The following is a 22,287-nucleotide window of genomic DNA, read 5'->3' on the forward strand; positions in this document are numbered from 1 at the left end:
TGTAAAAGCAGGTGCTCTTAGATGCAAGCTCATGAAACATGGAAGGGGCTTTGAGCTGAACACGTCCAGTTGAGCCCTCCAGCCTGCATGGCCTCTATCGCGCCCCCCCTCCAAAAATACCACTGCAGTCCAATCTCTTATTGAAGAACTGCAAGGGACTATGCAGACACACACGACCGACATCAGCCGTCTTTCCTGCCCATGAGGTTACAACCAGGTCATTCCAGAGCTATCGGCACAGGTGTAAACCAGGACCCCAAGCACCCCATGGGCAGGGACCCTGGCGAGCACAACAGAGGCCTCCCGAAGTCTCTCTGGAGCCAGCCGTGAACCTCTGTGGAGGACTGCCCTCCATCCATCCGTCTTTAGGAGAAGGGGAGTCAGATCAGGACCGGGCCAGCTTGTAAAGCACGCAGTCCGATGCGGTCCTCTTTCTGCGTGCTGCCAAATCAGGACGTCTCATCGGAGTCCACAATGCCGTGGCATTCACAGCAGGCAATGCGCTGTGCCTCCCTCCTTGGCCCTATCCACAGGCCAGGATCAGGGGTGATGATCCGGCCCTTTTATGGGCCACCTGCCTCTCTCCCCACACCCTCTCCGGGACAGCTGCTCTTATTCCACAGCGGCTTGTTTTTGAGACTCCCCAGTTTAGTTTCCGAGGAGGCCCTTCGGCTCTCAGCCGCCCATGGGCACTGCTACTCAGGAGAACCGGCGGAGTTGAGCCAGCGCTTTGTCGGGAGAGTCCAGGCCAATTCCCCCTTGCACCCTGATGGCCGCCCTGAACTGGAGGGAGCTTATGGCCTGCCCTCCATTCTCTACTGGATCACCAATTCCTTGGGAGCTATGGGGTGAGATGATCGGGAACCTGCCCCCTCCCCTCTGGTGGGATGATGGGATGCCAGCTGCCATCCAGTTCCTGCTCCCGACTCTTCTTGGAAAGGTCCCTCTGAGCCAAGCTGACTCAGGGTCAAATAATACACCACAAATATCCTGCCGTCAGAGGCTGAACTCTTTTCATGTTTGAGAGAGGGTTAGGGTTCCGCAGACTTTGGGGGATTAACCCTGCCTGCAAAGGAAGCCTCTGCTCGCCTCCTGATGTTCAGTCCCCAAACATGGCAACCTTCAATGCAAACCACAGGAGGCGTCATGCGACAACTGGCTGCCCTCAGCGCCTGCGGGTGTGTGTGTTTGCCCTCCTCCAGCATCCGTCTGGTTGACCCGTACAGCTTGGCTCTCTGCTGCAGATGGAGCAGTGTCTCTGCTCGCCCTGCAACACCTGGCACCGCTCCTTTTATCGCCTTCAGCCTATAAAGTTGGCCCGAAGCCAAGCCCTGTCTCTCCCCATGCACACCTCCCACGCACACGGCCACTCCAGCCCAGGAGCCGAGCGGTCTCAGGGTCATCCTTCCTTCCAAAGAGACCCCTGCCCAGCTCCCGGCCTTCTCTGGGCAGTACCTGAGCCGTGTGTTTCCTCTTTGGACTGGGACCCGCCAGCTCTCCCCAAAGACATCCACGTCCTTGACCCTCGTGCCGTCAGGCGTGGTGAAGTCGTTCTTGTACTTGCCGTCAAAATTGCCACACAACCCCTCGATCTTCTTTTTGTAAGGGTTGGACAGAGTTAGGTCTGAAAGGCCGAAAACAGGCTTACGGTGTGAGTGGGAAGGCACGGAGGGTCAAGCCCTTGAAAGGATTCAGGCCTTTTGTGCTGCATTGACCGCACAACAATTTTATGTTTACCGTACGTCCCCTAAGAGGAGCCGGCCCTGCTGTTAGGGAGAGAGAGAGAGAGAGGCAACCACTGGAGGCAGATGTTTTAAGAAAAGATGCTTGTGGGATTTTCTGCCTTTCAGGTCAAAACAAAGGGACCGGCTTTCCCTACTGTATTCCCTCGGTCACACCATGGTATTGTCTGCAGAGGGCCTGCATTGCTTTGCCTCAGGTGGGGCAATGTATTGGGCTACGCCTCTCCATAGGACCTCTGCCCACCTCTGGATGAACTGGAGGGATTTGCCTCAGCTGCTCCTGCACGGACGGAGCGTGACCCACAGAGGGTCCTGCTTGGGTCCATTGTTCTCCTGCGCTCGCCTGTGCTCGCCTCAATCAGCTGCCTTTAAAGAGCTGCAGCATGCACCCCGTCCTTTAGGATGATGGAATAGGTGAAAACCCCAAGGGACCCTGAAGAAATGCCATCTTCCTCAAAATCACCCCCCCTCCCAGCCCGCTTCTCAACAACGCAGAGCTTCCACTAACCTGCGTTTTCAGCACCGTCAAAGCTGACAGACAGGCCGAAATCGGTCTCCAGGTAAATTCTTGTGGCTCTCTGCTGAACACGAAGGCCCTCGTGAGGCTGTGCGGGAGGCACTGTTTTCACCCCGTCCACCTGTACAGGAGAGACAAAGGTCTTAACGACCTTCGCTTTACAACCTTAAAAACATTCTGGAAAATCAGGCCGGTCCAAACGCCAGCATCCAGCCTCTCCCCCCCCCCCCAGTTCCCCCCCCCAACCCCATGCAGGCTGAAATAATAAGCAGATCCCATCGCTTTGGAAGAACATGGGGGGGGGGGCGGAAGGGGGGAAAAGGAGACAGGTTTTGCAACTCGAGCAAGAAGCGAACCTGGGCCCAGGGCCCAAAGAATGACTTTTGGTATCTGAACACGATACCAAAAGGGGACTGCCCCCCCCCTTTTGCTCCCACCAGGTGGACATCCATCCGTGGACAAGCATCGCAGGACATAAATCCACCGAGCCGAGTGATTCAGAGGCTGGTCTGAAATCTAGTTCTGAGCACACCCTCCTGCATCTCTTCCGTGACTCAGAGGCACAGACCTGCCCTCTGGCAAAGCACCAGGAACCATCTATTTTAGTAGAGGGGGCTAAATGAAGGAGCGGTGCCTTCAGCCCCCTAAGGAGTGGGCCTGAGGCCTCTTGAGGACAGGCAGCCCATCTCTTGAGGGCTCGCTCCCTCCTGGAGTGGGGCAGCTCCTTCTCCCCTTGATCGCACAAGTGGACCCCAGGGAGGGAGGGAGGGAGGGAGGGAGGCCTTCTTCTCACGAGGGTGAAGCACGCAGAGATGCACTGGGACCTACGGGCGCTCGTGAAGGAGAACGGCTTCTGACGGGTGGGCGTCTGTAGCTGCTGCAGGATGAGACCCGCCTCCATTGGGACCTCAGGCCATGAGCAGGTCAGAGGGCCAGGTGGAAGCACCCATCTGTGCCATGCAGCCCGACCCCAGGGGTTGCAGCTGGACGCGGGCTTGGGGAAGGAGGCCTGCGGTCCGACGGGCTGATTTGCCCCTTCAACTTGACCTCCCTTCATCAGTGGGGGGTGGGGGGGTCTCAAGCTGCCTCACGTGGGCCTTGGGCTGACCAAGCTCAGCCAAGCCCAAAGTAACAGAAGGTGTCCTCCAAGGAGCAGCGTGCCGCTTAGCCGCCTCACCAGCGCTCGGAGACCCCTTGCCTTGCCCGTTCAGGCTGCCGGTGACCTCCGGGAGCTGCCCGTGTGGCCAGAGGCCAGCCCCAGGCAACCCCCCCTCGCCCTTACCACAAGCGTCTTTCCCTGCTTGAAGAGCACCGTGTGGTTGTAGACGGTGACCAGCAGCTCCTTCAGAAGGGTGACCCCGGGGAAGTCCGCCTGCGCCTTGTTCTGCCCCTCGATGCTGAAGGGCTCCAGGCGCTCGGGAGCGTCCGGCCGGCTCTGGGACACCACGTAGGTGTGTGCCCCTTGGAAGTGATGCAGCAGGCCGTCGAAAGTGAGGTAGTGGGGGTCCCCGGTGATCAAGCACTTCCCGAAGCCTGCAGGAAGAGTGGGAGTCGGTGGCCACAACGTCCCTCAGGCCACGTGCCAAGGGGAAGGGAGGGGGAAGAACCTTTTGGGAAGCTGGTTTTCACACCCAGGGAGGGGCCCCTGGCGATTCTCCCGCGACTCTTGCACTCTTGTGAATGCTAGACCCGCCCACAGGACCAAAGTGCACCAACTGGGGAGTGAGAGGGGCCCAGGGTCTTCTCTGGCGTGAACTGGACGACCCCCACCCAACCAGTAGGAAATGGAAATGGGTGCCCGGGTGGGAGACCTGGGGACTCGTCCCCCCCCCTGGAAACATGGTTCTCCTGCAGTCCCTTGCGTCCCACCATGCAGAGCTCCGGATCTGCTCTTCGAGGTTCGCTGTGGCCTTATACAGCTGTGTGTGTGTGTTTTTTGTGTGTGTGTGTGTTTTCACTCTCTCACAGGGCGCTCTCGTACCTGTGGGCTTGCAGCCGTACTTCCCGTCCTTCTTGAGCTGGCAGATCTCCCCGACCTCACAGCCAAAGCTCTGGCATTGGATGACACCCCCGGAGCGGCACCAGCATTTCTGGCTGCAGTGCCGAGTGACCCAGCTCTCGCCCACCTGGCAGAAGAGGAACACCCACCCCTCGGTTAGCATCCCAGGATGGGGCCAGACGGAGTGGCCAGACCACGAGCCTGCAGAGCCGCTCACCCACGGGCCCCGTGGACTTTCCTTTTCTCCCCCACCCCCCACCCGGGAGAGGGAGCTTGTTTGCCACCCGCTGGCTCCTTCCCCTTGGAGCGAAGGTGGCACAGGTGGACGGGGGAGGGAAGGGGGCGACAGGGGTGTGGAAGGCGACCGTACCTTGTCAACAGGAGGAGGGGATCGAGACCCTCCTGCCGCGCAGGGGCCCGGGCATACCAACACACACCCAGCCCTCCTCCCCCCCCCCCCGATGAACCTGTCAGCCAAAAGGGAGGGAGGGCTCCCCACCCACCAAGGGCTCACCTTGTAATAATTGTCGTCCTGGTCTCGGCAGCCGCACTCGCTCAGCGGCACACACTGGTCGTCACTGAGGACGTAGCCCTCGCTGCACACGCACCCCTCCATGCACTCCCCGGGGGGCTTCTCGCAGAGGTCGTGGGCGTAAATGTTGCTGCAGGTGGGGGGGCACAGGGGGACGCAGTCCGTGTAGAAGCTATTGGAAGGACAGGGCAGGGCTGGAAGGGACGGGGGGGGAGAGAAAGTGAGGGGCTGGGCTTCTGGGCTGTGCCCCCCCTTCCCATTCCACCCCATTTCCTGAGCTTCTGGATCCCTCCCTCCCCTGCCCACGCCTGGGCCAGGCAAAGAAGCCACCCCCCCCTTTCTGGGACCACCTGGTATTTTATTTTATTTGTTTCATCCTAATGATTTTGCATAAGAAATCCCATCTCCTTTGGGGAGGCATCTTCGGGGCTGGGAGTGAATGGCCCCCAGGGCTGGGGGGGCAGGGAGCCTTTGAACAGCGCATGATTCACAACCCCACACGGCTGCAGAGGTGAAGCCCTCACATCTACAGCAACCCTGGCAAGACGGAACTGGGCTGGACCCTGGGGCATGCCCCCCCTCTTCACTCGCTTCCTGCCATCCTGCAGAGGTCCAGGGTGCTGAACCCTCGTGGAGGCCTCACCACCAAAGAGGCTTTCCGGAATCCCCCCAATGTGACCTCCCCACCGTGACCCCTCCCCCATTGTGACCCATGGAGTGGCTTCCCCTGGCCAGCCCCCCCCCGTTTCTCAGTTGTGGTTCTTCCCGCCCCCCCCGCAACTGTGTTGACGTACGGCAGAAGGTGCTGTTCCTCCAGCGGATGGTGACTCCTTCCGTCTTGCAGGCATCCACGTAGGCTTGCACGAGGGCGCACAGCGTGGAGAGCATCCCCTCAAATTTGCACATGTCGTAGGTGCAGCTCTGGATGAAGAGCTCGGGCCTGACCAGGGGGTGGCAGGGCACAAACGGCCGGGACTGCAGGACCTGGCACTGCTCCTCCACGGACGGCCTCAGCTGAGGGGTGCAGGGGGGCCCCAGGTCCGGGCGGGTGTCCGGCAGGCAACTGCAACAAAGCGAGAAGTGGACCTTCAGGCTGGGCGGAGGCCTTTGCGCAAAGCCATCACCGGGCTCCTCTGAACGAGTGCCTGCTGCAGAGAGACATTTCTGCCCCCTCCCTCTGCCCGAAACCTGCCATTGCAGAGCGCAACTGGGGGGATATTTTGTTTCACTACAAAAAAGGGATGGGATTCTGCTTCTTCCACAGACTTCAGAGGCATCTTATATAACGACTCTTATATACTTCATTCAGTTCCTAAGAAGCTGTAATAAAGTAATTAGAGAAGCACAAGTAGGGATTTGATAAACAAACAAAGCAATCCCCTCTCTCTGCTGTCCGTCAGCCCAAATACAAACAGTTAGGAGCTTTACTCTTGTCTGTTTCAAAAAGCCCACTTGATTTTAAATAACACAACACAGACATATAAGATTTTAATTGGTTGGGCTGAATCATCCATTAATTAGGTAGCGTAAATTCAGTACTCAAAATGCATTCGGTTTGGTCAGGAAAGAACATAATTTTAAACTGTCAAATAGACAGAAGTATTTATTAAAGAATTAAATCAACATAACTCTAATATAATATAAATAGATATTTGTACAATTTTTTTTTTACTCTAAGCAGTTTCCCTCCCCTTCATTGCATTTCTCTAGAAAAATACTTAAACACATTCTCTAAATAAAAAAAAATTATTATCTCACGTCCTTGGATACATCTGGTAAAGCACAGAAGTTTTTTTAGTTGTAGGGATATTTCAGCAACGACTATAAAATCAATCATGTAAATGTTTCTTCAGTCCATCATAAATCTCCATCTTGTCTTCTTCCTCTCAGCAGCAAAAAATGAACTCTCTCCTTGCTGTTTTTTAAACTGTCTTTTTATCTAGGGAAACTCCCACTCCCTTCGGCCAGCTATATTATTTTTTTTTTTCCAGTTACCAGATAAGCAATGTGCAGAAAAAACTAGGTGAAAGTTCTTGCTGCCTAACTTAATTCCTCACACGCCCCCCGAAATTACACAGAAATTCAGATTAGTCTACTTATCTAATTTATAGTAATTTGATACAAGGAATTAAGAAAATATAAAACATGTTATATATCAAAACTCTACTACAAAAGTATATATGAAATAATGAAACACTACATTCTATGAAATTACATCAGATATCTAAGTCAACGCTCAGTGTTGCATGAGTTTTCTTCTTCATACATTCTAGAAAGACTATCTGCTACTATATTCAATTTTCCTGGAATATGTTGGATATTAAAATCAAAATCTTGTAATGCCAAACTCCATCTTAACAATTTTTGGTTATGAGATTTCATACTTTGTAACCACACTAAAGCTCGGTGATCGGTTTGAAGCGTGAATTTGCGCCCCCATAAATACGGTCTCAAAAGATTCAATGCCCAAAAAACTGAAAGTGCCTCTTTTTCAGGAATAGCATAGTGTTTCTCGCGTTCCAGAAGTTTTCTAGAGAAATAGGATATCGGATAAAGGTTTCCATCTTCTCCTTGTTGTAATAAAACAGCTCCTAGACCTAATTCAGATGCATCAGTTTGTAATACGAAAGGTTTGTTGAAATCAGGAGATTTCAAAATAGGCGCATCAACAATTTTAGCTTTTAAGGCATCAAAAGCCTTTTGACATTCAGGAGTTCATTTTACTTTGACAGGTTCTCTTTTTCTAGTTAGCTCTGTCAAAGGTGCTGCCAAATTACTAAAATCCGGAATAAACTTTCTGTAGTAGCCAATTAGACCTAGAAACGAGCGTACTTGTTTCTTAGTTTTAGGAATAGGCCAATTATTGATAGCTTGAACTTTTGCTTGTATAGTTTGAATTTCTCCTTGCCCAATCAAATGTCCTAAATACATGACTTTTCCCTGCATCCATTGACATTTACTGGCTTTTACTGTCAGTCCTGCTTGTTGAAGTCTGGACAAAACAGTTTCAATGTGTGCCAAATGAGATTCAAAATCATTACTAAAAATCGCAACATCGTCAAGATAAGCATTAGCATAAGGTAAACCTTGCAAAAGTTTATCAATCATCCTTTGAAATGAAGCACCTGCATTTTTCAAACCAAATGGCATTCTGCGGAACCGGAAAGTTCCCACATGTGTGATGAAAGCGGTCTTATCTCGTGATTCTTCTGCCATATCTAATTGCCAATAAGCATTCTTTAGGTCAAGGATACTTATAAATTTAGCCTTAGCAAGGTGTTCAATCAAATCATCCATTCTAGGCAAAGGGTAAGGATCCGATTTGGTAACACTGTTCAACTTCCTATAATCAACACAAAATCTCACTTCTTCTTGAATTTCACCTGTAGCAGTCTTTTTAGGGACTAGTACCACAGGTGAAGTCCAAGTAGGGCTGATTGCCTCTTCAATAACTCCTAGAGATAACATCTTTTGAATCTCTTGCTCGATTTGTTTAGCATGATTACCAATTGCTCTGTATGGGCTCGACCGTATAGGTTGAGCATCACTATCTGTAGTGATTTCATGACTGACTAAATTTGTGTAACCTGGTTTGTCTGAGAACACATCTTGATGTCGTTCTAGGACCTGGTACAACTGATCCTTCTGATCTTGATTACCTGTTAAGATAATATTATCAGACCAATCACCCGCATCTTGCAATTCTGACAACATATCAATTGGTTCATTGGAAGAATGGAAATACTCAGCATGATATTGAAAAACCATTGCAGATCTATCTTTGTAACGTTTCAGTCTATTGACATGGTAAAGAACAGGTTTCTTTTTAGAATCCAGCATTTTAACAAGATAATTAACATCTCCAAATCTTTGAACAATTTCTCCTGGACCTTCCCAGACCACTTCTAACTTAGAAGGTCTGAGCGGGTTCAGTACTAACACCAAATCACCCACTGCAAATTCTCTGTGTCGGGATTTCTTGTCATGATAGTATTTCTGTTCAGCTTGAGCGTTCATCAAGTTGTCTCTAGCTAACTCTTGAACAGCTAAAAGTTTCTCTTGAAGTTGTCGGACGAATTCTGCAACTGGTACTGAACTAGATTTGACCGCACCTTCCCATTCGGATTTCAGGATATCCAAAGGTCCTTGAAGATTTCTTCCAAATACCAACTCGCTCGGGGAAAATCCACCTAGTGAAGAATGAGCGGAACTTCTATAGGCAAATAAAGCAAAAGGCAAGAGTTCGTCCCAAATGTTCCCATACTCTTGGGTCATCGTCTTGATCATACGAAGTAAAGTCTGTTGACCTCTTTCCACCATTCCGTGTGATTGAGGATGATGAGAAGTACTGAAGCTAAGGGTGATACCACTTATTTCGCAGATTTTCTTCATGAGTTCACTAGTGAAAGCTCCTGCTTGATCGCAAATGATTTTGGATGGAACACCAATACGTGAGCATAAGTCCACGATGATTCTAGCTATGGTGGTAGCTGACAAGTTGCTGATTGCATAAGCTTCAATCCATCTGCTTGCAGAACAAATAAAAGTGATGATGTACTTCTTCTTGGTCTTAGTAGGGATGAATGGTCCTAACACATCCATTTGTAGATACTTGAACACTTGGTCGGGTATCTCCATAACTTGCACTTCAGCCTTGGTTTGGTCTGTTTGGTGTCCTACTCTTTGGCAAACATCACAGGAACCAACATATTCCTTTACGGCTTTGGAAAGACCAGGCCAGTAAAAATGTTGAGAAATTCTCTTGAGTGTCTTTCTCATACCTTGGTGTCCACTGGAAGGATGATCGTGTGCCATTTCAAGAATTCTCAGTCTATAATCTGAGGGCACTACTAACTGTCGCACGGGTTGAGCTGCCATAAAATCCTTGGGATAGTACTCACGGTATAACAGTCCATTTTCTCCCCATAGAAAGTATGCTGACTGTTGGACAGGCTGTTGAGCGTATTCGTTTGCACGGGTTCTTAAAGATGCTAAAGAGGGATCATTAAATTGCTTTTGTCTAAAGACCTCCGATCCTTTAGGAACGATTTCTTCTATTTCGGCCTCAATTGTAGTTGAGTCATCAGATTCGGTCTCAAAGAGCTGTTGCAGTGTAGACTCTTCTCCTTGAATATCATCAGGAGTAGGCTCTTCCTCTGGAATATCATCTGGAAATACTTGATCTTGTTCATATTCTGAATCTTGTTCCTCATCTGGCTCATAACTTTGATCTGGCTCCTCCTCTTCTGGTTCTAAGTCTAGTTCTTCTATTGGTTCAACTTCTCGCATCTTCTTGCTCTGGGATCGGGTAACTACTTGAATTACAGGTGGACCTTGGCTTTGTATTTCGTCCAACACAGCGAGATCATTTCCTAGAAGAAAGTCAGGTTTCCCCTCATGGGTCAAAATATGTTTTACTCCAGTCCAGGACTTGTATGTAATTTTCAGATACGCGACAGGAATATGTTTTAGCTCATCTCCTTCGCTTGCATAGGTTCTTATGGGGCATCTCAAGTTATACAAGACCAAAGCTGGATCAAGAAACTGACGGCTTATTGAAGAAAGTTCAGCTCCAGAATCTCTGAAAGCACATAAAGCTACATCTCCGGATGGTGTATGCAAAAAAACAGTCTCGGTGAACTTCCTTATAGTCCAGTTCCTTTGGTAATCTGGTATTATGGTGTCAGGATCCAAAATAGAGTATTTTTGTCCATCAGCAGTTTCTCCGATGTAGTCTGAGGTTACAGAATCCATTCGTAAGTTCAAAACACGAGGTACACCATAATTAATTTTGGCTTGAGCCCCATTTGCTTGAGTTGAGGTTCTAGTTGCTCTTCCACCCTCTTGACTATGTGAATGTCGAATGCTTGACTGGAAGGGTACTGATGATGTAGTACTGTGAATATGGTCTTGAACAGTTCCTATTGACTCTATACTCGTATAAGCCATCTTAGGAGCACTAGGTCTGCCTTTGGGTTGTACTGGAGCAGATGTTCTTCTCCCAGGCTCTTTCTCCTGTTTAACCGGAATGTTTAACTTCGGACAGTCTCTTCTCAAATGAGAACCACCACACTCGAAACATTTGAGAGGTGGTCTTGTCTGTCCCGGAGCTATACTCTTACGTGTATCTTCTGTCCTTCGTCTGGGATCTTGCTCAAAAGACTCTCTAGTTTGAAATGAACTCTGTTTCCTGGGGAACGCTGGTGCAGTCTTCGGCCTAACCGTCGGGTCAGGTCGTTTGAAGGAAAGTAACTCATCGGTTCTTAAGGCCAATTCTTGCAGATCCTTGAACCTCTTCTGCATCAAGACACTTCTGATCTCTGCAGGTACTAAAGAAAGAAAATGTTCTTGGTACATCAGTGTTCTCATGTCTTGGAAAGTACTGGCACCTACTGAGTCTAGCCATTGATCCCCAAGTTTTTCTAACCTATCAGCCATTGCAGAGTAGCACTCATTAGGTTGTTTTTTCAGTTTCCTGAAATTTTGTCTCAAAATTTCTGGAGTGTATCCAAATTTTCGTTTGATATATTCACGAAAAATCTCCCACTCGACGTCCTCATTAGGTACAGTTGCCACAATCTCAGCAAGAAGTCCACTACATTGTGTACGAATCAAAGGTATGTACCATTTCTGAGGGATCTTCAAATCTTGGCAAACTTTCTCATACAAAGATAGGAATGATAAAACGTCCATACCCTCGTGATAAAAAGGTAGGTTATTTCTGTTCACACTGGCAATCGATTTGTCATATTCCTCTTTTCGCTTCCTTTCCTTTTCCATTTGCTGGAGTTTTGCTTCTCTGTACTGTTTGGACAACCTTAACTCCAATTCTCTGATTCTCTTCTCTTGATTTTGGTTAGCAATAAAACTAGCAAACATCTTGGATAGTTTGTCAATTGGGTCTAATTCTTCATCCAGTTGGGATGCTGCTGCTGCTGCTGCTGCTGCTTCTTCATCATCTAACCTTACTTCTTCTCCTCTTTGGTCTTCAATAGCTTGATCTTCTTGAACTCCAGCCATCATCTCACTTAGTTGCAACCGTCTGCTTACTGGAGATAGATGAGCTGCACTTTCTGTATCAGCTTCGTAAGAATCTGAAATGTCATGCTGCAATAATGTCTGAAGACCACCAGGTGTCACTTCGACATCTCCTCGGAGCAATGTACCCCGTAGACCATGAGATGTCGCCCTTCTCCTTCTCTCTGATGCCAAAAAAGATGCAAAACTGTCCATGTGCTTTAAAAATGAAATTAGCACATAGGGAAAAAAAATCACTGCAGAAATGCTTGTGAAGTTCAAGGAATTCACTCAGAGAAAAATGTACATTTAATAAGCCAATTTAACTTTAAAAACGTTCTTTCCTACCAAACTCCTGCATGGCTAATGTTTTTATCAAAGAAAACCCATTAGCTTTTCACTTACTCACACAGCTCTGCTTTAAGCAGACACTGCTTTTAATGCCATAAATCAAATATATAGTAGGCTAACGTCTTACTTTTACGATCGTTGCCTAGCTATAAATCTTCAAACTGTTGCCAGCAAAAATAAACAAAGCACGTGTTTCATCCCACCGCTGCCACCATATAACGACTCTTATATACTTCATTCAGTTCCTAAGAAGCTGTAATAAAGTAATTAGAGAAGCACAAGTAGGGATTTGATAAACAAACAAAGCAATCCCCTCTCTCTGCTGTCCGTCAGCCCAAATACAAACAGTTAGGAGCTTTACTCTTGTCTGTTTCAAAAAGCCCACTTGATTTTAAATAACACAACACAGACATATAAGATTTTAATTGGTTGGGCTGAATCATCCATTAATTAGGTAGCGTAAATTCAGTACTCAAAATGCATTCGGTTTGGTCAGGAAAGAACATAATTTTAAACTGTCAAATAGACAGAAGTATTTATTAAAGAATTAAATCAACATAACTCTAATATAATATAAATAGATATTTGTACAATTTTTTTTTTACTCTAAGCAGTTTCCCTCCCCTTCATTGCATTTCTCTAGAAAAATACTTAAACACATTCTCTAAATAAAAAAAAATTATTATCTCACGTCCTTGGATACATCTGGTAAAGCACAGAAGTTTTTTTAGTTGTAGGGATATTTCAGCAACGACTATAAAATCAATCATGTAAATGTTTCTTCAGTCCATCATAAATCTCCATCTTGTCTTCTTCCTCTCAGCAGCAAAAAACGAACTCTCTCCTTGCTGTTTTTTAAACTGTCTTTTTATCTAGGGAAACTCCCACTCCCTTCGGCCAGCTATATTATTTTTTTTTTCCAGTTACCAGATAAGCAATGTGCAGAAAAAACTAGGTGAAAGTTCTTGCTGCCTAACTTAATTCCTCACAACCGCCATTTGGAAATGAGGGAGAATCTGCATGCAAGGCACAGTTAATTAGGAACCTCCCTCCCTCCCTCCCTCCCTTTGCCCCCTTGTCTGTGCTCCTTGAGCATGTTCCGCCTTTGGAAAGGGATGGCACCAGCCATCACGTCTGGGACCCAAAGTTTCCCTGGGTGGGGGAGGCTGAAGCCCTTTCCCCTCCTTTGGGAGGCTGAGAGCAGAAGGAAGTTGGAAGCCCACACGTGGAACAAGCCCAAGGGAGGGGACGGGGTTCTGCCCCCTGGCCCGACACAAAAGCCAACTTCAGGGATCACTTGGTGAACTTCAGGGGCGATCGCACAGGGAAGCAGAGGGCAGTCTGGGCTGCCTGAGGAGCCCCCTGGTGCCATTTGCTCCAGACCCACATCGGATCCCTGCTCAAGCTGGACCGTCTCAGTCTGACAGTAGGGCTTCCTCTCTTTTTTGGAGTCAGAAGCCAGCAGACCGAAGGGTCGGTTTAAAGGGGAGTCACTCCCATGAAAGTGACCCTTTCTGATATCATCCATGTGGGCCTTTGCAGACATCGGATGGCACCCTAAATTGCGGTTTCTCTTCGGACTTGCGCGATTTCCCCCAGACTCTTGAAACGTACGTTTCTTTCCTACTTGCTGGTCCCCCCCCTGACAATTCAGGGGTTTTGTCCATGGAGGAGGCGCAGCCGCAAAGCAGGGTCGGAGGAGCTTTTACCTGGCCTCACTATCTCCGTCCACTTTCCAGCTGTTCCCAAACTGGGTGACGTTCTCGGCCTGGCCTCCGTCGGGCATCAGCAGCTCGTCATCCGGCGAGCCGTTGTAGTTCCCACACAGGCCGCACACCTGCAGGCGAAGCTCTGGTTAGAAAGATGCACTTGGGCCAGAAGGACACCCCAGTGCATTGTCACGAGTCCACCCACTGCCACGGCTGCCCCCCCATGTTGATTACAGTCTGTCCGTTCCCCCCCCCCCCTGCAGTGGTGGCATCATAGCAAATGATCAGTCTGGGGGACACTTAGGAGGGGAACTTGATGTTTCTGGATAGATGAGCAGAACAGAGGCGTTAAGGTCCCTGGAAGGAAAATAAGGGTCACATCCTGAAGACACTCTGAGCCAAGAAGAATACAAAGATGGTTATCAAGTCTCTGAAGGACAACCTCACCCGCTTCCCTCCCTGCCCGCCTACCTCACCAGCACCACCTCTGAGCAAATGCAGTGGAAATAGGCTAACACGAGGCCATAGAGAGAATGGACAGAGACGAACAGTTTTTTAAAAGTGGAATATTAACTGAAATGACTGGAACTAGAGTGCATCTCAGAGGGCAGGACACACAACCATCGGCTCAAGTGAAAGGAAGCCAGATTTTGGGTGAAGATCAGGAGAAACTGGAGTTGGTGAGCGCTCCAACCCTGGAGGCGTTCAAGGAAAACTTAAGATAATCACCTGGCAGATCCGCTTTGATTTGTATTCCTGCGTCAAGCAGGGGGTTGGACTTGATGGCCTTGTAGACCCTTTCCAACTTCACTCTTCTATGTTTCTATGATTCTAACTAATTAACTATCATTACAAATTGAAAATACAATTTTTTTAAATGCTCTTATTTACATTTACACATTTTTAAAAGGCTGTTATTTAGGTTTCTCCATTCACTTTCAGATCAATCCTGCATGAATTTCCCTCATAAATACACACATTCAGGAATGCCACACCAAACAACCTCAGAAGAAAATGCAAAACAGATACATAATCTACTAAGCCTGAGGGGTAGAGAGACTCTGTCCTCAGAATCAGGTACAAAGCAGCCCCTAGACGGAAGACGCATCACGAACATGCAAATGCATTTCTGAAAGAAATTCCACCAAATGGGACTTGGCTGCAACACGTTGTCAGACAAATCTGCAGTCCAGCCGCATGCGGAGTATTTTAGGCTCTTCCCTTTTAGCTGTGGGGATATTTGCAACTTTCGCCGTGGATTCGTGAGATATCCTGTGTGGAGTCGCATATCCCTTCATATTCCACTCTGCTACTTTTAATCAAATTGTATTAATATTTTAATTGCATTTTATGATTATCTATATTTTATAGTGTCCATTTTGTAAGCCGCCCCGAGTAGACATCGTCTAGAGGGGCGGGGTATAAATTTAATAAATAAATAAATAAATAAATAAATAAATAAATAAATAAATAAATAAATAAATAAATAAATAAATATGCGGGAGCCTCCGCATGGTTTTCTCACAAGGAAAGTAATGCTCAGGGGGCCTTTTTATTTCACAAGGAAGGGACGTACAAGAGGGGGTAGGGGTGGGGGCGAGGTGAAGAAGGAGGCACGGTGGGGGCCACAGGCGGAGAAAAGGGGAAAACTTTATCTCTCTTTCTTAACGCCAAGACTCCAGATCATTCCAGAAGATTGGGAATAATTGCTGGACGAGCAGAACGGAGGCCTCCTCCTTCATGAACCCAAGGAATTATCTGCTGGAAGACATGGTTTTAGTAGCCCCTAGCCTTAAAAGGTCACTAGGCCAACCCTTAAGTGGGTGTGGGTGGGTGTGGGTGGGAGGATCGGTTCGATCAACAGCAGCTGTCTTCTGTGAAGGCGAGAAGGGAACCTTCCTGTCCAGAGGTGGTCTACCTTCTCAGCACAGGTATATGGGATGGGCAGAGATGCTGACGCCGTGTGTGTGTGTGTGTGTTGCTTGTGGGCTTCTGGAGACGGCAGCCACCGTGGGGGGAAAGGCGGGAGGCTGAACTCAGTGGTCGGACAGGGCTGCGTTTAAGCTTCCGGCAAAAGGCCCCTTCCTTTCTCACACCAGCGCGGCAGAGGAGGGAAGCTGCGCACGGCCACTTCCTGCACGAGGAGCCAAAGAGGCCTCCGGGATGGGGCGACTCACCTGGGAGAAATAGGTGCTCGGCAGGCTGATCTCCAAGTGCTGGTTCCCGTCATATTTCACCACCAGTCCAAAGTCAGTCTCCACCACCATATAAATGCCCACGTTTCCCACAGCCACGGAGTTTCCACGGGACCTCCTGTCCACGGGCGCGTAGACTCTCTCATTGTCGAACTGTAGGAAATGAGGATCTCTCAGTGGCAGGAGGAGGAGGAGGAGGCTCTTCCACGCTAGGGTTTCTCCCTTTTGCACACCCGCTCACGTGCGTACATACGTGGAAAGAAGGGAGTGGGAATGACCCCCAAATGCAACACGTGGAAAGATTTTAAGAGCACGACAGGGGCTCCCCCCCCAAAAAAAACCCCTGGTGCCCCCATCCATACCAGGATCCTCTTGTTTTTCTGAAGGGTGACACGTGTGCCGTAGACGTCAACGTAGACCTCCCGGAGGTAGGCGGCTCCGCTCTGGCCCCGGTCCTCGTTTCTGCCGCTGACGGTGACGGGGGTGACGCTGCTGTTCTGGCTGCAAACCGTGACCAGGGTGTAGGTGCAAGTGCCCAGAAAGGTGTGCATCACTTTGTCGAAGGTGTAATAGTGGGGATCGCCGACCACCTGGCAGGAGGCTTTGCCTGCGGGAGGACGAAAGGCAACGGGTCGCTCGGAAGGATCAGAGCCAGGCCTTTTTCCTAAATTAGGCAGGGCACTATGGCCAGCACCATCCAACCTGGTGAGCGCAGAAGCCCTTGGATCTGCCTCACATCAAGGGGTGTCCTGCACCTCTTAAAGCCCCGGCTGACATTTCTTTGTTCCCTTGGAAAATTTCGCTCCCAGCGTTTCCCACTTCAAGGCCCCATTGACTGCTTTGCCCCTTCGGGCCCTCCTGTCCCCCCACCCCCAAGAGAGCCCCACCCCACCTACCAGATGCCGTCACCCCCCCCAGGGAACCTCAGCACATCCCCCAACTCACTGCTGGCATGGCAGCCCTGCACGCCTTCTTCGACACTGCACTTCTCCAGCACCCCACATTCCCAGGGGCGGCAGGCGATGGTGCCGCCTTGGCCACAGGTGCAGCGCTCACGGCACGTCTCCTCAGGGAACCAGCTCTCCCCAAGCTGCCAAAGAAAGGAAAGGCGTTAAGCTGTCATGTGGGCCGCTGGGTCGGGAAACCAGAATGGCCGCAACCTCACTGTAGGGTCCTGGAGCGAATGAGTGTGTGTGTGTGTGTGTGTGTGTGTGTGTGTGTGTGTGAGAGAGAGAGAGAGAGAGAGAGAGAGAGAGAGAGAGAGTGATTCCACCTTTCAGCGTGTCTTTGAGAGATTCACCAGGTTTTGATCAAGCTCCCACCTGGATTAGCCCTCCTGACCCCAGGAAACAGTCAGTCCTGGATACCCAGGTCCCTCTGACAAGCTGCCTTATCTCGGATGCTTTGGTTTTAGAAAGGGAGAGAGAGGGTTAGGGCTTGGTGCTAAGTGTGAAAGAGGAACACCTGATCTGTAGAGCAAAAAAGCAGGGAGTTGGGAGACCCTGCTCAGAAGTCTCCAGAAAAGGCTTCCGTGGATAGCAAAGGGGAGAAACGCTGTTCATACATTTAGAGAAGCCCCCAGAGCTGGCTTCCATGGTCAGGTGGACACCATCATGCAAGAGGTGCCCCACCTCTGGTTTTCTCCAGCTGGGAGATCCAGAAAAGAGGAAGAGATCTCGAAGGAGGAGGAGGAGGAGGAGGAAGGAGGGAGTCTCAGAGGAGCAGCCTGGATGCAGGTGCAGAGAAGACCGAGCAGGGAGGGACAAGCCAGAGGAGCTGCCCGCTCCCTGGGAGGGCTGTCCTGCCTTGCACCTTCCTTGGTTTCAGTCATACTTGCTCTGTGAGGTGCAAGGACTCAGCGGGACCCTTTCGCTCCAGCCCCACTTGATCAGATCGGCTTCAGCCGGGGGTCCTGCCCACCCTTGCCTGCCTGCCTGCCTGCCCACCTGCCGGGGCGGCTTCTTCCCTCTTCTTAGACGCACACACCAGTCGGCTCCATGGGTGCCCTATTTCCTATAGGAACCGCGTTGTCATAGGTGGCCAAGGCCTCTCCTCCCCACCCCTGCCCCCTCCCAGTGCCAACCCATTCAGGAGGAACTTGCCGGGTAATAATGGCCGTGGCGATCCACGCAGCCGCAGCTGCTCTCGGGGACGCATCGGTCTCCGCTCAGGATGAATCCCTGGTCACAGAAGCAGCCTTCCACGGGCAGAGCACTGCAGGACCGGAGCAGGGATGAGGCCACACAGCTGGGGGCGCACCTGTTCCCACAACTTTGGTAGTGGCTTCCTGCAGGGCAGGAGATGGCTAGAAGGAAGGAACAGGGCATATGAAGTCAGGAGGGAGGGTGTGTGCCGGGGGGTGGGATGGGGGAGTACCCTTTATCAGAAGGGTCTTTTGCTTGGGGCCTCCTTGGAGGGCAAGCAGGAGGCGCTGTGCATTTGGGGGTTTCCTCCACCCTTCGACCTCCTCTTTTGCTAAAGGGTCCTCCCTGTAAGCCACCCCACCCACATGCTAGGCTGGAGGGGAAGCAGCCAAGGAAGGATCCTGCCTAAGGGCCCTTTCCACCATTTGGCCCTCCAGGGGCAGACCCGTGCTTTTGTCCAGACTGTATTTGATGGGACAGAGAGAGTTTTGGGTGCATGATAAATCATTTAGATAGAAAAGGGCTTGCTACCGCCTGCAGAACAATCACACACAGACACACACGGACAGACGCACAGACAGACACAGACACAGACAAAAGGCAGGTGCATCTGCTCTGGCTTCCACGTGCCTTCATTGGCCCTGAAGACGTTTCTTCCCGGAGGGGCTGCTGGTGATCGGCCAACGACTGCGGAGCCCTCCGAAGGTGGTGGTGCAAAAGCACAGCTGCTGTCGCTGGCCTCCAGCATCCTCCCCGGGGCAGGGAGGTGGGAATGCGGCTCGGGGGGGGGGCTGCCTTAGGAGAAGGCTTTCAGAAGCATGCCACCACATGTGGCCATTTCCTGCTTCCAGGTCTTGAGCCGGGCCTGCCTTTAAGGGAAAGGGAGAAAAGGCTTTCTCCTCTCTTTGGCCCTCACAGGCTCCCAGTTGGGTCCTTGGCCTCACTGCTGGAAAGCTTATTCTTCAGATGTCTGGAATCCCCCGGGATTCCAAAAGGCCCTTCTGCAAGGTCTCCCGGGTCTCGCCTCCCACCCGCCCCTCCCGGCAGGGCTTCTCTGACCGGCCCTGAGCTTGCCCCGGCCGCCCTCTGCCTCACGGGCCCCGTCCCACAGCAGGAAGTGTCGCAGCCCCACTTACGGCAAAGGGTGGCATTCCTCCAGTCCAGGCACGCGCCGGCACGGGCGCACGACTCTGCGTATGCCTGCAGCCCGTTGCAGAGGGCCCTCTGCGGACTGTCCGAGAGGCAGGTGTCATACACGCAGTTCTCCAAGAAAGGTGCAGGATCCACCACTGCGTGGCAGTCGCTGAAGATGCCTGGGCAAAGGGAGAAAGAGAGGTTAGCACACTCATAGGGCCCCTACCACCATCACCACCAAGGAGGCCCTGGACCTCCAGCCATGGCGGTGGCCGAAGGGGGCAAAAGCAGAACCAAAGCATGGGCCTTTCCTGGGAAGGCTCTTCCAGAAGAAGAAGAAGCTGGTGAGTTCCTCTGTTTGGGTGGTGCTTCTCAAGATCTGCCTGCCAAGGGCCTCCTCCTGGTCGGCTATAACACTGGCCCCAGACAACCTAGAGAGACCAAATTTGCAGGGAAGCATCCTCAGACGCTTTCCTACATGTCCTGAAAGTTTGGTGAACATTGGATCATGGAACCCCAAGTCATATGGGGTCAGTGTTACAGCCCTTTAAACTGCAGATGAAGGATGGATTGCTTCGTTGGTTCCCAAGCCCTGTGGCCTGGATTCGTTCAAAGCAGGGAGTGGGGAACCTCTCCGCTCCCCACGCCACTGGCAGGATTTGATTTTGCCTTCTGTGTGGTTGTTGTTTGGTAGCTTTCCACATTTCTTTATACATTTGATGGAGACCACTTGAGACGGGTGGGGTGGGAGACATGGAGGTGTCAGAGGGCAACCTCCTGGAGAGGTCCATTCAGAGAGGCAGACAGAGAAAGAAAGAAAGAAAGAAAGAAAGAAAGAAAGAAAGAAAGAAAGAAAGAAAGAAAGAAAGAAAGAAAGAAAGAAAGAAAGAAAGAAAGAAAGAGAGAGAGAGCTTTGCATGCTTAGCTCTGTCCCTTGTCTCTTGGACCCTGTCAGGGTTGCCACCTCTTTTTCCCCGAGAGGCTCCTCATCTCTAGCAGCCTCACAGCAGGCACAACGTGGGCTTCTCCGCGTGGGGAGTGGGAACCATGGGGCTTGCTGAAGTGATGGAGAATGTTGCCTGGTTCCCTCTGGGAAGGGCATTTCTCCACAACAGGGGAGGAAACAGCTTGAGATTTTGAAAAAAACAAACCTGAAGGTGGGAGGAAGTGAAGCCGACGGATCTGCCTGTCCCTGACCACTCGTTTGCCAGGGGTTTGCAGGCAAACAAGGAACAAAGCCTGGAAGGTCAGCTCCTGGAACCTCCCGCCTGCTCCCACGCTGTCCATCTCTACGGTGTGTGGAGATCTCTCTCTCTCTCTCTCTCTCTCTGTGTGTGTGTGTGTGTGTGTGTGTGCACGTGCGCGCTCAGAAGCCTACCTGTTGGATCGGAGATCATCCTGCAAGCCGAATCCCTCCGGATTTGGTCCTCCTGTTCTGGCGGGCACACCGTTTCCGGTGGCCTGGTGCAACTGCCCAGGGCAAGGAGGCAAGGAGGAGAGAGGAGAGAGCTTGATGGTGCTTCCGTCGGTCGGTCGTCATCGCTGCTCTCAGGGGAGTTACCAAAGGGAGGGGAGGGGAGGGGGCTCTGGGCATGATCTGCACCGCAACTCGGCACCACGTCCCACGGCTCAGGCTCCAGGGGGAGGGATGAGCGGGCAGGGGCTGCTCACCTCCAGTTGAAGAACGACAGCACAGCCGGCCAGCCGAACCCCAAGCCACCTCTTGTGGGTAGACACCTCCCCCCCCCCCAATTCTCTCTCTCCCCCCCCCCGCCCCATGGCTGTGGAGGCTGGCCAGTGCCTTCCCCCTCTCTACGCAGTGATGGGTTGGGGGGTGGGGAACACAGTGGGCAAATCCAAGCCTAACCCCTCCTGGGTCAGGGCTCCCTGGTGCATTCTGGCCAAAGTGAGCCGGGGGGGGCATTAAGAGAGAAGGATGACCACCTACTTCTGGCCGTTTTCGGGGACGAGCCAGCTGTCCCCCAAGTCAGTGGAAGTGTCCGCAGGCTGTCCGTCAGGCTTCAGGTTGTCATCTCTCGGGTCGCCGTTGTAGTTGCCTTTATGGGGAGGTGGGATCAAGACAAGAGGTAAGGCACTCACTCGCCCCCCCCCCCCAGCCGTGCATCTCCACCAAGTCTGCTCTTCACTCCTGGTTTTCAATCTTTTTTGGGGTGGGGGGGAGGCTGGGGAGCGAGTTTGATGAGTGGCTGCTGCCCTCTGCTGGTCAGCTGAAGAGACGCAGGACTTCTCCCCCCAAGTCGGCAAAGAAGTGTCTCTACATAAGTTTGGTGGCCAAAGGGTCCTCCTTTACTCCCCCGTCTCTCCCCACATCTCGCCTGTTCCGGACACCATGAACTAGGGATAGAATGGTAACCTCGGAACAGCAGAGCTGGAAGAGGCCCTTTGGACCATCGAGTCCAGCCTTGGTCAAGGAGGCACCAAGGGGGAGTTGCAGTCAGATGCCTAAGCCCCAGATGGGGTGGGGTGGGGTGGGGTGGCAGGACAGGGGTCAAGGAGAGACTTCCTGCTCCTGGCATCCCACGTATGTTTGCATGGAGCTCTCACAGGCAGAGGCTTCCTGCATGTCCACTAAGCTGACTCTTTCTAACCCTCTTGAAGCCAATGCATTTTTAAAATCGATTTTAGTCTCATTGCTAAGGCTCCCTTTCTCCCAACGGGGAGACTCAGTTATGAAGCCGGTGGAGGTTTCTGTGCTCTGTCTGACAAACACAAATTCTGTTTTCAACAGTTGTTGGTGATACCGTGTGGATTCAGGATTATTAGGAGTGCATAGCAGAGCATTTGCCTTTAACATGAACCCCACGGTGATGTTGATTGACAAATGGCGTCCCCTAACTCTTTTGCAAAAATGCTCGGAACACAGGGAGGAAATGGCCCGTGCATTCCCCCTGTTCCAGCAGCCTGTGGCGGAAGGCTGATTTGAACT

General features: G+C 51.0%; 1 protein-coding gene across 1 annotated transcript in view; it reads right to left on the bottom strand.

Annotated features, from left to right (window-relative positions):
- The window catches only part of LOC140705552 (IgGFc-binding protein), a 50,867-nt gene that overhangs the window by 5,428 nt on the left and 23,152 nt on the right, over positions 1-22,287 (bottom strand). The window contains exons 27-40 of the mRNA XM_072993283.2: positions 21,289-21,397; positions 20,719-20,810; positions 19,343-19,519; positions 18,165-18,367; positions 17,008-17,152; positions 16,425-16,669; positions 16,045-16,215; positions 13,868-13,995; positions 5,585-5,853; positions 4,773-4,984; positions 4,241-4,385; positions 3,542-3,792; positions 2,251-2,380; positions 1,456-1,624 (exon numbers count right to left, since the gene is read on the bottom strand). Of these exons, the coding sequence (XP_072849384.2) occupies positions 1,456-1,624; positions 2,251-2,380; positions 3,542-3,792; positions 4,241-4,385; positions 4,773-4,984; positions 5,585-5,853; positions 13,868-13,995; positions 16,045-16,215; positions 16,425-16,669; positions 17,008-17,152; positions 18,165-18,367; positions 19,343-19,519; positions 20,719-20,810; positions 21,289-21,397 (2,446 nt within the window). The remainder of the gene's footprint in view (positions 1-1,455; positions 1,625-2,250; positions 2,381-3,541; positions 3,793-4,240; positions 4,386-4,772; positions 4,985-5,584; positions 5,854-13,867; positions 13,996-16,044; positions 16,216-16,424; positions 16,670-17,007; positions 17,153-18,164; positions 18,368-19,342; positions 19,520-20,718; positions 20,811-21,288; positions 21,398-22,287) is intronic.

Source organism: Pogona vitticeps, chromosome 3, assembly GCF_051106095.1.
Source record: "Pogona vitticeps strain Pit_001003342236 chromosome 3, PviZW2.1, whole genome shotgun sequence".
Classification (NCBI taxonomy): Eukaryota; Metazoa; Chordata; class Lepidosauria; order Squamata; family Agamidae; genus Pogona; species Pogona vitticeps.